Source organism: Bradysia coprophila (genome assembly GCF_014529535.1).
Source record: "Bradysia coprophila strain Holo2 chromosome X unlocalized genomic scaffold, BU_Bcop_v1 contig_132, whole genome shotgun sequence".
Classification (NCBI taxonomy): Eukaryota; Metazoa; Arthropoda; class Insecta; order Diptera; family Sciaridae; genus Bradysia; species Bradysia coprophila.
Window position 1 is genome coordinate 91,530 of NW_023503297.1, and position 17,345 is coordinate 108,874.

Genomic DNA, 17,345 nt, shown 5'->3' on the forward strand with positions numbered 1-17,345 from the left:
CAGAAAAAAAAATTCTTTCTTTGGAATAGTGCTGGCTGTATTGCTTGGACAGGAAGAGGAATGGAATTCAAATTAGTCGAACCGGAAGAAGTTGCACGTAGATGGGGACTGCAAAAAAATCGTCCAGCTATGAATTATGACAAGCTATCAAGAAGTCTCAGATACTATTACGAGAAGGGAATTATGCAGAAAGTTGCAGGTTGGTTACATCTTCAATTAAAACTTAGAAAAATATCACAGAGTAATGAATGACTGTGTTGTCTGTCGTGGGTGAATGATATTGAAGTATTTCGTCATTGTTGCTAGACTTCGAAGAAATTGAAAGAAGAAAGTGCAGCGCAGTTGAGAACTGTGACCGTTCCGCTATTTCTAACAGTTCTTGCAAATCTAACCTATCGAAAAAATACGACGATTTTCCGCGATGTACCTCTTAACAAAAGTATGTATATCAGAGATCCCTAGCTAGTCTGGTCTTATTTTATATACCAAAATATACAATCACAATTGATAGAAAGCTCAGAACATTCGGAAACCTGTTTGACCTGAGGGATACGTTGCAGTGGAGTATATAGGTTATTAATTTAGACATCAGTATCACTGCATGATAGCTATTCACTTACCCTTCAGCGATCAAGATTAAATTGTTCGAAAATTTCGTTTTTAGATGTTTCACAGTAAAAAACGAGCCGTCAGAACAGTCGGAGCGTTTGCTGCGACTGAGCCCCGTACGAACCCGTACATCTATTGCGCACGTGACCCTAGTGCGTCTGTCACCGTAGTTGAAGTCAAATTATTATGAAATGTGTACATCTTAGAAATTGCGCATAGCGCACGACGTTCCTTTCAAATTTAACACAAATTTCAAGTTGACCTAAAATTTTAATTTATTGAGAGACCTAAGGCCTAGTTACGGCCTTAGTCCAACGACCCAATTTTTTTTTTCAACATCATTATATTCGGCCTTCGATTACCTTCCAAAACAAAAATTAGGAAAATCGGTCGAAATTTACTCGAGATATATGCAAAATACACTTAGGGCCGAGTAGCGGGCTTAGTCCAAGGACCCAATTTTTTTTTTCCAACAACATTCTATTTGGTGTTCGATTACCCTTCAAATGAAACAAAATTTAGGTAAATCGGATCAAATTTAATCGAGTTATATGCAAAACACACTTAGGGCCGTGGAGCGGCCTTTGTCCAAGGACCCAAATTTTAAATTTTTTTTCAACAACATTCTATTCGATGTTCAATTACCTTTTAAATGAAACAAAAATTAGGAAAAACGGATGAAATTTACTCGAGTTATATGCAAAATACACTTAGGGCCGAGTAGCGGGCTTAGTCCAAGGACCCAAATTTAATTTTTTTTCAACAACATTCTATTCCTCGTTCGATTACCTTTCAAATGAAACGAAATTTAGGAAAATTGGATCAAATTTACTCGAGTTATATGCAAAATACACTTAGGGCCGAGGAGCCTTTCACTTCTAGGGCCCTAACTCACGGGCCATTCACCCGATTTTAATAAACTTTTTTTTCCTGGATCGGTATCGACATTACATATCTTTTGCCGTTTCATTTACATTTCCAACGTTTTTTTGCCGTAAATATCCCCAAAAGACCTTAAAACACTTAGGCGGCCCTAACTCACGAAGGGCCGACCTAAATATGCCCATCTTCGAACTTAGCCTCACTATTTTGACTATCTTTCAGGGAAAATTTTTTTTTTGAAATCGGATTTGATTTACTCAAGATATCGACGTGACGGACAGACGGACAGACAAAATTTTTATTGCGGATTCGTCATCTATGAACATAGGCAAACACTTACCGTCTGCTTCGAATTCCATCAATTACACACGGCATCGTAATCCTATACCCTTTGTACTTCGTACGGGGCTAAAAACAAAATCGTTCTCATGATTCATCCATTACATTTATTGAATCAATACCATTTGCACAATAAAGAATTTTACGAATAAATTTACAATTCGGAAAGAAATTATTTACTAGAATTGTTCCCAAATGTTCTATTGTAAATAAGATTTAAAGCAGCACGACGTTTTAGTTGGAACTGAAGTCGGTGTAAATCAAGTCTTGGCTGACGAAGTAATGCTTTTCGAGCTACGACTTTGATCGGCTCGTCATTCGTGAATGCCTCATTGATATCTTTTTCCAGCCGCATTCTCTTCTCTTCATTAAACGTTGCAATTGGTTCGATCGTTATTTGCCTCAGTTGCTTAAAGTGTAGAATGCAATCAATGAACGATTTCTGTAGAAAATTCAGTTCATTAAGTTCAATCTCCTGCAGTTCGTTGCCCGTAAATTGGTAAAAGTTCGGTTTCCACATATTTTCGACGTGTCCCACCGATTTAAACTTTTTCAAGTGCTGCAAATAAACTGGATTACATTGACCAAACCGTTGATCGGGTACATGGCATGCAACGCTCATTTCCAAATATTTCAATTGTGGCAATGCACTGTCAAGCCACGGAACAAAATCAGACTCAATATTCCATTTAAAGTCTGAACATTGGGATTTCACGCAAAGATTTTCAATGCCTGGATTTAGGCCGATAAATCTTTTAAAATGTTCGAACACAAATCGTCCATCAATTGTGAAGTGGGTTAGTGATGGAATGACCATTTCCTCGACGTCATACCAGTATGGACAAACATCTGTCGGATAGCCATAAATCAGATGCAATTCATGTAGATTGGGAAAATTTTTGTTGATGCCCTTTAGCAACTTGTTGACACCTATTGTTCCGTGCTCGTGACGCAACATTTTTTTCCTTTCTTGATTCGTATGATTCAGTTTTAGTTTTCGGATATTGCTACCACATCTCCGGTTAACTGCATCCATTAGATACTCAATATTTTCTAGCTTAAACGAAATGCATAAATTTGTGATGACATCACCGAAACAATTCAATAATTGAATGGCCCTATCCATTTCACTTGAACGGTGCATTGTATCAATGTGAAATGAACTAGCATTGGATAGGACAACGTACTCGTCCACATATTTATGCGAGAAAACCTTCTGTGCGGTTGCTTTAAAATGTTTATCGTAGAGAACCATATTTAATAAGTCATCGTAGTTCAAGTACCACAATATTTTCTCCAAGCAGGCATCGTTTAAATCCAGTAAACTTTTGTCGGAATTAGGTGATCGGACTTTTCCAAATTGTACAGCTGTCGTTTCTGCCACAGATTCTACTTTTTCTTGTTGAGCCGTTTGACGACCAAGACACCAGCGCGATGGCCGAAGTAATTTCCAACGGTTTTCCATTTTTTGAATTAGTATCTGAAATTGAGAAAATTAAATTTGCTAGTCATGCTAGTCATGGCCATTAAGTCTCATTTTTGTGCAAATGCAATAATTATTTACGTATCTGTCTTAGACTGTAGATTTTAAACAATTTTGCCCGAACGAAGTGATGACAAACGAAAGTTCCGCAGATCTACCGTCCACAACAAATACGAATACAACTTTTTTTTGGAATTTTGCGAGTTGAAGCCCAACGTGAGGCCTAACCTTCTGGTAACACTAAAAAAAGGTGTAGAACAAACATTTTTCGTATCAGTGGATTTGTAATAGGTTTCAACTCTCTGCATTGCTTTGCGAGAGACTGATATTCATACTACACCTGCACACACTCAGATTCCCTATTTAATTTACAGCATTGGACGTATCCAATTTAACCTATGACATCATTATGTAAATGCAAACGGTGCCGCATTTCTTGGCTAAATGGAACTAAATCCATTTAAAATAAATGGGATATACCCTCTTCCTTCGGGGATGCCGCACTTCAATTTAGTCCAAGTATCTACGATTATACGTATGACTATTTTAATGGTCTCTAGTATGCACATAATGTTTTCTTCCCGGTATCCAAATCAGATTTTTCGATTTTTGCCGGTATCCACTAAAATTCTACCAAATTTCCCGGTAAAAATATTGGAATTTCCCGGTAATGAATATCTATTTTCAATCTTACTGAAGCTGCATACCTATTTAAATCCTTTTTAAGGTTCCTGAACCCGAACACATGTAGCATCATATACACTCGCGGAATTTTGAAAACCGACAAATTTTCTGTTTCGTGGTTTACTCGTTTTTTTGTGAATTTAGCATGTGTTTTTGCATGGAGAAATCAGAAACTCAAGTAAAACACAGAAACAGCAAATGTGTCGGTTTTCAAACTTCCGTGTGTGTAATCAAAAATTTTTCGATAAAGCTGACAAACAATATTTTCTTCATATAATCAGAAAGGCGGGAGCGAAGCGAACTAAATATTTTGTGAAATTCAGAAAAGGGGAAAGAGTATCATACTGACTAAAGCTACACTATTTCAAGGTTTCTGAACAAAATGAAGAAAACCGATGAAAGATTTTTGAAATCCTGAAATCTCGAGCGAAGCGAGCGGCAGTGTGCTGTCGATCACTAGGATAGTTCAAATTTCCTATATTTCCTGTTATCATATAATCATTTTAATTCCTGATTCCTGTTTGTTTCCTACTCATTTCGCTCGCTATTTTTACGATTTTCTAGTTTTTTATTCCATTCTCGATATCGATTGCAAGGACCGATTTACCATTTTTTTGGTAATTTCCTGCTTTTTGGTCATTTTCCGATATCCAGTCATTTTACGATTTCTGGTCATTTTCCCGCTTCTCTTCTTTTCTTTTCATTATTTCTTTCAGCTGGCCGAGTAGATTTCCCGCTATCCAGTTTTTCGGCAAAAAATTGTCGGTATTTTGAATAACAAGGATACACATTACTTGCACACACGGTTTAGCCTTAGGACCAACTTTTCATCGTAATTTTAACATTTAACATTAGTCTCTTAGCACCATTAGCTGTGTGTTGATTTTGCTATTTACAAATCCGACGAACAATGATAGACTCGAAGGCAACACTTAACAAAATGCCTTCATTTATGACATTCTACTTTCGTCAACGCACTGCAAGCAAAAGTGCTTCGATTGACACCTGACAAATAGAGTACTATTTTGTATGAAATTTTATCCCCACTCTTTTTACAGTGTAAAATTTTGTCTGAAGCACTGTCAAGTTTCAGTACCCTATTTAGAGTACCACTTTTGCTTGAAGTGCGTTGCTTTCGTACTTATTTTGAGGACTACGACTGCACTACTATTTAGTCCAAGTTGCACTACACCCAGTAAGTGATGTATTTCAATCGCTATGACCCTAGATTCGTGCTTATTTGGTCGAGTTCAGAAACTTGAGAAAATGCTTATTAAACGATGTTTTGGAAACCACACAGAAAATTGGGAAGATGAAGAGCGAACAAACTTTATGAATACCATGACAGGGATTCTGTACAAATAGGAATTTGCTAATTAGTGGTTGACACTTGAGGATTGTTTAACAAACTGTCATTGTAACACACACATAAATTTGCATACAGAATCCCTGTCCTTGGCAATAAAATCGTTGGAATAAGAATGTTCTCTTCTAACCTTTCAAATGTTTAATATTGTTGTTTTAAATAATCACGATCAAACAATGGATCTCAACTTAGAAGAAATAAAAACTAAACGAATCCACTGTGTATCCACTAAACGAAATGAATCGACTAATGTAGGTACTGTATTATAATGCAATTTGTTCTATTTACGTCTAAATGTGCATACACAAGCAAATATCATAAATAATGATTATGTCAAAACGAATGATTCTCAGTACGCAGTACGGAGTGTAGTATAAAATTTGCGTATTATACATATGTAACGTTCGAAGCCGTCGTTTTTAATTACTCATAGGAAAATTTTAATGACAAAATCTGTCGATTTAATGATGATTTTCATCAAAAGTTATTAAGTCATTATTTTCTATTGTTTCGAAATCAGATCTTCGATTCCCTGACAATCGAATGTTCAACTTGTCTTTTTGGTCAAAGTTTGATTCCGTTGGATATGCCAGATTTTTGAAAACCTTTCTATTTTCTATGAGGTTTTTGCCTCAATTTTCAGTCGCACTACTTCTGACAGAAATACATTCTTCACCGAATCGGTCACATACAACAGTTCTGACTCGATAAGAAAAACAAAATGTAAAACTCGGTTCATTGTAGTCGATGAGATAGTGGAACAAGATTTTCTTATAGACCGAGAGCGTCAGACATGGAAATTATGTTTTCTTCCCGGTAACCAAACCATTACCGGGTCGTACATGTTGCGCTCCTTCTTTCAGCATCGCTTCCATTTCTTGATATTTACGTTCACGGTTTCACACATAATTTACAGAGCGAGCCTGTGTGCATATCAGTCCTCGTAAGGCCGAAACGATTGTCGTTTGAAACCAATGCTATACGAGAAACGTGTGTTCCACGATGATTAGTTTAATTTTTGAATTCTTACCATTTCTGGAACAGCGCACTTTTCAATGAAAATTTTATTTTAAAATTTCATTCGTCACTCATACATTCATTTTGAGGCTAAGTTAAATTTTCTACGATACGTGACTACTGACTACTCAAGTGCCTCACTAGCGCTATGAAACAAAGATCATCATAGGTTTCAAATGGTTACTCATCTGAGGGACTGAGGGTCTCTCACAGGCATGAGCGCCGCCGAAAATAAGCCGCCGAAAATAAGCCGCCGAAAATAAGCCGCCGAAAATAAGCCGCCGATCAAGCCGCCGCCGGCCATTTTTGAGCAAGCCGCGCCGCAGCCAAGCCGGTGCCAAAAACACGGCTCAAGCCGACTTGAAACGGCTGGAAAATGAAATAAAGATTTCGAAAGGTGAATGGGTGAAATAATTTTGAAAACCGAGATTCCTGTTGATCCTAAGCAGCTCAAGTACTTTTTGAATTTTTTTTTGAAAATTTTCTTGAATTTTCATGAATTTTCCAGAATGGTATATTACGTCCTCGCTTCTAAGTTTGTTGTTTTGGCAAGTATGACCTTTGCGGAACGAGCCGAAGGCGCACAATCAGTTAATTCACAAATTTGAGAAAACTATCGATCTTTGCGAATTTTCTCGCTTTTTTTTCTTTTCAATTTTTACTTGATTTTCGTGAGCTTTCGATTTCTTCTCGAAAACCATTTTCTTAATGAGTTAAATGAGTGTACTGGAGCATGATTTTCCATTTAGTTCAAGTTTTGAGGCAATAAAACTTGACGTGTTAGTGAACCTTAGACTTAGAGACTTGCTTGTAACAAGACCAGTTCCACTTGCACTTTGAACAACCTAATCCACCTACATTTTCGCTTTCAGTACAATTTCATTTTCATGCTTACTAGTTCATTTTCCATGAATTTATCTAAACGTTTTTATTTAAAAAAAAAGTTAAAAGGAACCTCCAGCCGAGCCGTTTTAAGCCGGCTCAAGCCGACTTTTTCGCCACCGCTGAGAAATTTTTTTCGGCTAGCCGCCGCCGAGTTTTCTCCGTCGGCGCTCATGCCTGGTCTCTCAGTCTATCAGATTAACTTACGTCGAATATTTCGAAATAGATCACGGGAATGCAGTGAACTAAAGAACTTTCTTGTTTAAAACTTTCAGGTGAACGATACGTTTACAAGTTTGTGTGTGACCCGGAAGCACTATTTAACATGGCTTATGGCGGTACTACAACTTGCACTGAAGGCTCAACCAGTCCATCAAATTCATGTCGCAATAATACATCATCATCAGCGGCGACCGCAGCAACCACTCACGGAAATTCAACATTGAATGATAGACAATTCTCTCAATATTATACGAATTATCAGTAGCTTAGCGCATATTGTTCCTTGACACGGCATCACAAAAAACACTTTTTTTTAGAAGATAAGACAAAAACAGAACAAAAGAAAAATTGTAAATTGAAACGCAGTGCAATAACTTACTTGTATAGAAAATAAACGAATTTTGATTTGCTTGTTAAAGTTTTCCACTTCATCTATGGGGGCTGGGCGCATTTTCGTTGAATGGTTCTCGATTCAAAACAAACAGCAATTATTTCTCCCGCCGATTATGTTTATATATTTCCATCAATTTACATAAAAAACTCATTTCTTAGCGGTTGCTTTTTTGATAGCGGCACGTCGGATCTTTCTAGCGGCGGCGGCCTTAATCAATTGCTGGTGACGGGCTGCATCCTGTTTCAAGGAAACGACTGCAGTATTTTTGGCTGACAATTTGATACCACGTCGCTTGGCTGTTTCAACGGTTCTCAAGTTCTTGCGGTTCTCTTGTGCCAAAAGAGCACGACGTTTAACAACTTCAGCGTATGGATTCAATTTGACCAAAGCACGTTTGTTGACCAACGGATTGAGACGGCGACGATGACGGAATATGGTCTTGTTGGGTGCCTTCAATACCTTACGGATTTCTTCGGATCTCAAGAGTCGCGACAAATCGGTGTTGGCCATTTTCGGTTGTGGCAAATTGTAGCCCTTCTTCAATGTGGATGACACCTTCCATGATCCGAACAAGTCATTCAAACGCTTGAATGCCGATTCAGTCCAGATGACGAAACGACCGACATGACCACCGGGGGCCAATTTCAACAAATTCAACTTGTCGATGGACATCGTGTCGATTCCGGGAATGTTGCGGAACGCCTTGCGTAGACCCTGCGAATATTATGGGAAACAATGTTAAGCAATCGGTCGCTGTGGATGTTTGTTATTGACAGTGAAAATCCAATTCATTGATTCGACGCTATCTATCATAACATTGTAGTTGTACTCGATATATTCGAGGGAATGCAATGATTCTCTGTAACCTCATTTTAATAGAAATACTTTGCAAAGAAGTTAGGAAGCCGCATGTACTATACGTGAGTACAAGACGTCGGATGAAAACTCATCAAGAGAGACTCTTAGAGAGTAATACCAGAGTATTGAATTGTATGGAGTGTCACTAAGCAACTACAGTTTGTACAGTTACAAGGAAAAAACGGCTGATCTGTTAAACCAAAATGTCTCTAAAATCTGATTTTAAAAATGCACTATGCCAACGCACTTCAAGCATGAGTGGTACTCTAAATAGAGTATTGAAACGGGACAGTGTATCGAACAAATTTTGGCATTGCAAAAAAATCTGGAAACATTTTTCATACAAAGTAGCACTATATTTGGCAGCTGTCACTCGAAGCACTTTAGCTTGAAGTGCGTTGACTATGCTCGTTCAACAATTTCTGGTAATAAAGACGAAAGCGAAGTGATCTACAAATGTCGTGTTTGGCGCAAAATGTAAAACATTTTGTTAATTGTATTGGAATGGTTTATGTAAAACACTGACGATGTTAATTGATGGCAGGAAATGTTTTTTTGAGAGAATTTTTGAGTTGTGGTTTCAACATTGGTTTCCCCACTGACTCTTTAAGGAACTTCAGGTGTCCGGGAGAAACATATTTAACAAACGGATATAATGTGTATCGGTTAATTTGACAATGTACCGTGAGACAACGTGGGTCAAGTCTATCACACACACACACACACACACACGCCAACCACATTTAAGATCACAATATTCCGGGATACGATTTTCTTAGAAATCAACGCGAATTAGATTTTCTTTGTCACTATTGTTATCGCCGAAAGGCATATTGACACGACTTTCAGTGTAAAGAATAGTCATTGATTTTACAGTCACTGAATACGGGTCAAAAATCAACAAAGTTTTGATCGATAAATGAACACTGACTGTGTAAAATGGGTGGAAATGGGTAGAAATTGTACGGAATTGAACTCACCTCATCCTTAGAGTAAACAATCAATGGTCCACGTCGTTGGATGCGACGACGATTACGCATCTTACCACGACCAGCACGGAAACGTTGCGACTTGTACACCTAAAAATCGAAACGTGTTTTTCGGTCAGATTACGATTGAAATGAGTCACTGGTTTCACATAATGGCTAAATGTTCAATCAAAATACCCCGAAACGACTAAATGGAATCAATCGCCGGAACGCCATTTGATCAAAATCGATCTAGCACCGACAATACAGCATTGTTAACCATTCCAGTTCAAATACATCGGAATCCTTGAACTCTCTGATTATGTCGGTGCGATAAAAGCGGGTAGTCTGTTACATGAATCGAATGCTTACCTTCTGAACATCAGCCCAGATTTTCATACGGCGCAAGAAAATGACGGCCTGTTTGGTCTTGGCCAATTTTTGAATTTCATCGGTGACGACCAACGGGAATTCAGAAACACCATCGATGACATGTCCTTTCGATTGTACCAAAGCTGGTACTCCAGATGCAGCAATAGCTGAAACCAATGCGTAACGTCGTTGATTGACGTTGATCTTACGGTGCCATCTGCGCCACGGTTTGGTCGGTGCAAACATACGTCCACCACGACACATATTACCGAAAGCACCCTGGCCGGAACGATGGGTACCACCACCGCGAACACGTGGAATACGGGCTACAGCACGACCAGTACCCCAAGATTCGGCTGATGTTTGATGACCAGCTTGTTCGCTGACAGCATAAGCTTGACGCTTATTACGACGCATCAATTGGTGGATTTCATTGACGACATCTGGTCGAATTGGAGCTTTGAAAACAACTGGTAAAGCAATGTTGTTTTCCTTGTTTGCAACATTCTTCTCGGAGTAAACACTCACGAGGGGGCGAGCAGCCGACAAACTCTGAAAACATACAAGAAAAGTGAGGTTATGTTGTTGTGATTTGTGTGTTACTTTTCAAGGAAAATGCAATTTTCGTAGATTTAACAAAATGCAGAACATCCAGCATGTTTGCGGAAAGCATTTTTCCGGCCTGTTTGCACAATAGTTTAACTGAACCGAACAATTTTTAATATCCACGTGCGGGTCAGAGTGGAACAACAAAGATCAACATATCAAAAAAGTCACTTAAAATCACCGATACGCATTAAATTCACAAATCTACGACAATGCACACGTTCATTTTGTTGTTTCACCACTTTACTTACCATTTTAATAACTAAATTTCGTAACAATAAGTGAAAAACTTTTCACAAGTTCGTCAGTAAAGTGTTAGCCACGAATTCGTGGGGAAAAAGAATTGATCATGGCAGGCGGAAGTCTCATTAGGCGTTGTTGAATATAGTTCGCTCGAAATACGTCGGTGTCGCTTTAATAGATTTTTTTTCTCCCATTTTTCGGCGCAATTCATTTGACTTTTTGAATTTGTTTTGTGATGGTTTCAAAAGTACTGGCGTGAGTATGCCGTTCTTGGCAGTTATTTTAAAATGTAAATGTGTGGGCCGAACGTTAGATAAAGAATAGTAGTACGCCAGGACCAAAAATAAGTTGAATTATCAGATGTTGATAGATGCACTAATATTTACATGCGCACCCTGACAAAATTGACAGAATCACACGAGAGAGTAAATTCAGTCAGTGGCACTTGATTTGACTAGGGATTTGAATTATCTAAAAGTTTCATAATTTGCGAAGTAAAATAATTCAATTTATGTCAGTGTTCGTTTGAGTTCATTTTCATACAGTGTGTTAGGTCCCTTACTTATTCAAGGTTCTGAAAGAACAGGTTAAGACAATTCTGAGTTGATCACGAAGGCGGTGAAACACATATTTTTACAATTTAGACAGGAAGACAGTTTTGTTAAATACACTCATTACATATTGCGTGAAATGTCAATTTGATAAAAATAATTTTTTTTCCAAGCTATCTTTTCATACAATCTCTAGAGAGTGTGTTTAACAAAACATGTCTAAATTGGCAAAATTTGTGTTTCACCCGCCTTCGGACGTCTCTTAACCTGTTATTTCAGAACCTTGCCTTATTTGACATCCAAGAAATGAATCGCTATTGCCTGAAAGCAATGAATGTACAAACCAAGGTTCTGAAAGAACAGGTTAATACACCCACGAAGGCGGTTGACACCGAAATCGATAAACGAACTCAGTACATTACATATTGTGTGTAAAATCAACTTAAAGAAAACATTTTTTTAGCAAAAATTCGGAATTTTGTTTTTGTTACGTTGCCTTTTTGTGTGTCACCGCCTTCGTGATCAACTCAGAGTTTTCTTAGCGTGTTTCTTTCAGAACCTTGGTACAAATTAGGTATGGCCGATTCTTCAAAATCTGTCGATTTATCTTGAACGCGCTCATTATTTTTGTCGAAATAATATGAAAATAAGTGCGTTAGAAGCCGGGTTAAAAATCGTTAGTTCCTCTGGGTTCATTGTCTGAAAGTCGTGTGAGATGTGCGTGAATTGGTAAGCTCATAGAGAGTCTAGGACAGGTAGGTAGGTAGGTTAGGTTAGTAATAGTTTAAAATGTCAGTATGACCTATTTCCATAAAATTTCTCAAAATTCTTAAATTCAAATTCTTGGCTTACAATATGAAAATTGCATGTGAATTTCGTGCATGAAAAAGTTGTAGTTTCTCGTTCAAGTATCTACCAAGGCTGTAAACATCATGGGAGGTGAATTTTTGTATGAATTCGCCTTATTTTTCATGTGTTGTGTGTCCCGGCGTATCTGCATCTGCGTGACCTCCCTAAAGTTTACAGCCCAGGGATCTCAAAAAAAAATTGAGAAAGGTGCGAACGAGGCTAAATATATTATGCTGTCTGTATGAAGAAAACATAATTTTATAAAAGCAAACCGACCAAGAGGTGATAAACAATCAAGTGCATTTCGATTTCGGAAAAATGCTCGTGCAGCATAGTTTAAAACGGAGAGCAATCTTGTGCCACCTTTACTCAAATTAAGCAGTTTTCAAATTTTTTGCTGGAAATTCGGTGTGGGTCCTTGATGTCTTTTAACAATAGTTATTTACGTATCTGTTGTGGACGGCGATTTCGAGAGTTGTAGCTCGAACGAAATGAGGGCGACAAGCGAAAGTGCCTAAAGTAAACCGTCCACAACAGATGCGTATACAACTTATTCATGCTGAGGGCCTAAATTTCGAGAAAAATTCCGTAATTTATGCCCAAAGGCATGAAAGACGATATTCTCAATCTGTCAAAGATGGAACAGTAACGTCTGGAGAATTTTTCTAACATTGTTAATATAGACAACGGACCAATCCTTCAGGATAAATACGGATTTTTTGCGAGTAATCTGCATAACCTCCTCGTCCTCATAAATTTCAAAATTTGTTGCAATTCTTTCTTTTTTGAATTACGAATATTGTAGGCATTAATGAAACTTTCCTGTTTTGATTATCGCCGAAATTCCATCAATGCCTAAATTTACTTTTCGGTACACTCTGCAGAGGGCTTTGACATTTCTTTGACAGCCGGTTGACAGCTCTCTGAAACGTCTGAAAACATTTATTTTTTTGTTTTCGTTGATGTTTAGTGTTTACATTATTGTGAAACATTCTTAACACAGGGATTTATCGCTCATAAAATCAACGGAATAATGGCAGAGACACAAGTTATTGTAGATGCTCTACCCTACATCGACCAAGGTTATGACGATCAGGGTGTTCGCGAAATGGTTACTGCCATGGTAGAAGAAGAGACAAGGTATTTAGAATTTCCAAAACATCAGGTCAATAAGGTTAAGTAATGACAGCGTGTTCCTATTGCAGACGATATCGTCCGACCAAAAATTACCTGGAAAATCTCCCGCCGTTGAGCATGAATGCATTTGAAACAGAATTCATGTCAAATGAATTTGATCGCATTCAAAATCGTTTACCACTCGAACCATTGAGTATGAAACGTTACGAGCTGCCACCACCACCACCCAGTAGAATCTCGGATTTGTCTGCTTGGCAAGAAAGTGTCGAAAATTCCATGGCACAACTTGAACATCAAGCAATCCGATCAATGAATTTGGATTTAATGCTCGAATATGGATGCGAGGCGTGGAAAGCGTACTTGGAAATATTCACATCGCTGCAAGCGAAGGCACAGATTCGCCTACAGGCAATCAAAAAAGAAATTCAAGAAGTCAACTGGCAACGAAAACTGAAACAAACCCAGGCCGGTGACAAGCTGCGATCATTGGAGGCACAATGGGTCATGTTGGTATCGAAAAACTATGAAATCGAAAAAGTGTGCGCCGAGCTTGAGGAAGAAATTGCCAAACATCGCGCACCTACAGCATTAGATGCAGATACTGTAACAGAAGTAAATGGTGACGATAATGCCGAATAAATTGAGTGATGATGAATTAACGTTGATTTTGTTTTGATTTTTTGTCTTAAGAGTTAAAGCATGTTCGGAAGGACACAATTCAACTGTCGAATCGCAAGACGTTGATTAGCAAGTCCTATTTGGGGTTGAATAATCTGAGATAGTGAACAATCCGTAATTTTATAATTTTAAGATAAAACGTCAATATTCACGTAGTACCAATATGCTATTCTGTAACCATTAGTTTCTATTAAGCATTGAACTGTTGCTGCTAGAAAATAGATTTCATTCATACTGTCCAATGAAAATTTGTTGATTCAAGAAAGTTACTAACTTAAGTCAGTACCTGTTACAGACTGTTGTCATCAATCGACAACAACAACAAGAATAGACGACAAGCTCTGACTGATGAGGTCTTATATATCAAAGAGCATGTTCAAAACAAATGAAGTAAAAGATTTCTGAAATCAATCGATGTAAATCTTCGATCATATGAAGTAATAGTTTGTATAGTAAATCTGTTAATATGCTTGCCGTCTGTGACAGGTTAAAGGAAATGCCGGTTTGAAAGGACAAATCAGTATTCTAAATCAAACAATAAAAAAATCCATTCCTTTAGGGTTCTAAGTTTTGGTGCTAATATTTATATTTCGTAGTTGTAGTGTCGATCGATATTCTTCATACACTTTTTGATTAATGTTCAAACACATTTTCTTAGCAGAACACTTTAGACATTAGCATATCGACAACGATAAATCAGAGTCCCGCTAAACACTCCTGCTGAAAAGAAGCAGCATCGATTTCATTTCATACGAACATTTTAAAAATTCAGTCATTGGAAGGCTTTTGCCAAATTAAATTTCAATCGAAATCGTTGACTTTGATCAAATTTAGAAATTTACAGGTAGGAATCTCACACGATAAATAATACTTTTCTACAAGGTCAACATCGTCATTACCGATATTATCGTTTTTTAGAAACGATATATCGTTCAAAAAACGACATTATCTTTCGAAAATTTTTCATGCAGGACGATAATATCGTCTAAAATGAAAAATTGTCTGGACTATATTATAGTTTTCCTGATGATAAAAAATTTCATGTATATTTTCGTTTTCTATACGATGTAAACTGTATCAGATGAGTACAAGATGAGCATCATCATGATTCTGAATAACATACTTTATAAAAAGAAACGTTGGGTATAAGTCAATGGAGGACACTTGGTTGAATGAATCAAAAGTAAAGACAAAAAATGATCGATTGAGCACTGCACAGTGTGCACACACACTCTCTTATCACAAGGAAGGTAAGTAATTTTTTAGGTACACAATTAAACCCAATCAATCATGGCCAAATCTCACTTTACTAATGAATAATTGAATGTTGTTGTCTTCTCATACCTCCTGCAGGATGACGATAGTCTACTGTAGTTTAACAGTAGTATGACGCTAGCTAAAAGGTAGACAGACGTTATTTATACGGTGATATGACGATAGTTCAACGGTAGTTCAACAGTGGTATAACGTTTACTATTATGGTAGTATGCCAGTTGTACCACGGTAATAAGACGCTAGTTAAACATTGTTATGTCCGTTAGTCCAATTGTAGTCCAAAGTTTGTACGACGGTGACATGACGCTAGTTAGACGGTAGTATAACAGTGGTACCACGGTAATAATACTCTAGTTCAACGGTACTTTGCGACTCAATAAAAAGTAACAACGGTAGTTTATCAGTAGTTTGACGGTAAAGATATAGTTGAACAAGGATTTAAAGCTTGTATTGTAGTTGCCTAATGGTTGTTCTACTCTTCAAAATTGCAATACTTCCCGTTTATTACGGTTGCAAACAGGTAAAACTACCAAAAATTGTTACTTGGGATGTAAGGTCACAAGAAAAATGTTCACTATCACTTAACTCTATGTTGGTTGCATTGATCTTTTGGACTATTTTCTTAAAAAATTTAGAAAAATCGGTTCATTATTAACGAAACCCAAAATTTGTACTTTTGCCTAAGTCCTGAAAGAAAAGTGATGTGTCTGATTCTATATAGTTATTTATGACATCGAGTGCAAAGTACTTCAGAATATTAAAATAAAATAAAATTTGCAACCAAATCAAAGGCAGCGCTGTATTTGGTCAGTTCGTTTTTTTATCATAAGGAATTCGTTGCAATTTATTTTTTTAATTCATTGGTTCATCCATCGATTCATAGAAAATTCAAATTCTGAAGAGCACTTACAGCGTGAATGCATTTTCTTAAATTAAATTTTCTATATTATCGTCTTTTAGTAGAGCTCTGTTGCGCCTTTTCTTCACTTCGACCGCCTCTTTCTACAATTTCATACTTCACGTAGAATTTCAAGATGTTTGAGATTTTGTGGATTTTATTTCTTTGCTTACTGCTTTAAAAACGCGAGGTCAGAGGTCCACCAGGTAAAATAGTGTGACTTACCCGATATTTGTTCGTTTTACTTGGTTTTTGATTTAATAGAAACAGCAAGGCTTGATTTCCACTTACAAAACATAGCTAACGCCGACCCGTAAGAAACACCTATTCGTATCAAAAGCCCTTAGTGTCTCTTATCTCTTACTTGCTACTATTCTCTACTGAAAAGCTATTCGCCCTTTAAAATTACTTACATTATCCACTCTTTGCCTTATTATCATATACAAATAAATTGCCGGAGGCAATATAGACAGCCCCGTACGAAGTCAACTTTCATAAATTCCTATTTAAACAGCTATATACCGCTATATTTACCTATATTTTCCTATAAATAAACATTTCACAGATGAATATGCTATTATATATATTTATATTTATTTATTTAACGATCAGGAACGTACAGGCTATCGCCCAATTATACAATGATCGAGAGAGCATAATTAAAAAAAATAAATTAACATCAGAAAAAAGTTCAAATAAATACAAAGGAGAAAATACAAAGAAAAAATTTCAAAAATACAGGATAAAAATCCCATCACTAGAGGCATCAGTCACTCTCTAGAACTGATACGCACTCTTTACAGCCGCCTTGAATTGATTAAACGGCAAATTGAAAATATCCAGACTCTTGAAATAGACATTGTGATGGTTCTGCATACGGTGAAGTGGATATATATATATTATATAGCTCTATATGCCTGTATATAGCTCAATATAGGTGAATATAGATATATATAGATGTCCATATATGGAATGCCTGAAACACCCCACACACATAGCAAATTATTTCCATGTTAACAGAAACTCTCTAAG

The 17,345-nt window shown here is 37.2% G+C and overlaps 4 protein-coding genes across 4 annotated transcripts in view; 2 read left to right on the plus strand and 2 right to left on the minus strand.

The window, feature by feature from the left end:
• Positions 1-8,168, plus strand: part of LOC119067978 (ETS translocation variant 4) — a 31,896-nt gene extending 23,728 nt beyond the window's left edge. Inside the window, exons 9-10 of the mRNA XM_037171324.1 lie at positions 30-199; positions 7,538-8,168. Of these exons, the coding sequence (XP_037027219.1) occupies positions 30-199; positions 7,538-7,749 (382 nt within the window). The 3' untranslated portion in view covers positions 7,750-8,168. The remainder of the gene's footprint in view (positions 1-29; positions 200-7,537) is intronic.
• Positions 1,913-5,625, minus strand: LOC119067975. Its single transcript, XM_037171321.1, has 2 exons — positions 5,494-5,625; positions 1,913-3,310 (listed from the first exon to the last, which is right to left on the minus strand). Exon 2 carries the CDS (start codon positions 3,293-3,295, stop codon positions 2,003-2,005), a length of 1,293 nt encoding a protein of 430 aa, XP_037027216.1. The 5' UTR covers positions 3,296-3,310; positions 5,494-5,625; the 3' UTR covers positions 1,913-2,002.
• On the minus strand, positions 7,972-11,069 carry LOC119067976 (60S ribosomal protein L4). The gene is made up of 4 exons (XM_037171322.1): positions 10,934-11,069; positions 10,077-10,628; positions 9,717-9,815; positions 7,972-8,592 (listed from the first exon to the last, which is right to left on the minus strand). The coding sequence occupies exons 1-4, from the start codon at positions 10,934-10,936 to the stop codon at positions 8,026-8,028; spliced, it is 1,221 nt and encodes a 406-aa protein (XP_037027217.1). The 5' UTR covers positions 10,937-11,069; the 3' UTR covers positions 7,972-8,025.
• A 2,153-nt stretch (positions 11,070-13,222) lies between these two features.
• Positions 13,223-14,119, plus strand: LOC119067980 (pre-mRNA-splicing factor SPF27). Its single transcript, XM_037171327.1, has 2 exons — positions 13,223-13,465; positions 13,531-14,119. The coding sequence occupies exons 1-2, from the start codon at positions 13,359-13,361 to the stop codon at positions 14,099-14,101; spliced, it is 678 nt and encodes a 225-aa protein (XP_037027222.1). The 5' UTR covers positions 13,223-13,358; the 3' UTR covers positions 14,102-14,119.
• Positions 14,120-17,345: the final 3,226 nt, after the last annotated feature.

Coding starts and splice junctions, on each gene's coding strand:
- LOC119067975 (XM_037171321.1), bottom strand. CDS start 3,295: ATGGAAAACCGTTGGAAATTACTTCGGCCATCGCGCTGGTGTCTTGGT.
- LOC119067976 (XM_037171322.1), bottom strand. Junction 9,816..10,076: donor TCTGGGCTGATGTTCAGAAG/GTAAGCATTCGA, acceptor TTCGATTTTTAG/GTGTACAAGTCGCAACGTTT. Junction 8,593..9,716: donor TTGTTTACTCTAAGGATGAG/GTGAGTTCAATT, acceptor TAATATTCGCAG/GGTCTACGCAAGGCGTTCCG.
- LOC119067980 (XM_037171327.1), top strand. CDS start 13,359: ATGGCAGAGACACAAGTTATTGTAGATGCTCTACCCTACATCGACCAA. Junction 13,466..13,530: donor ATGGTAGAAGAAGAGACAAG/GTATTTAGAATT, acceptor TTCCTATTGCAG/ACGATATCGTCCGACCAAAA.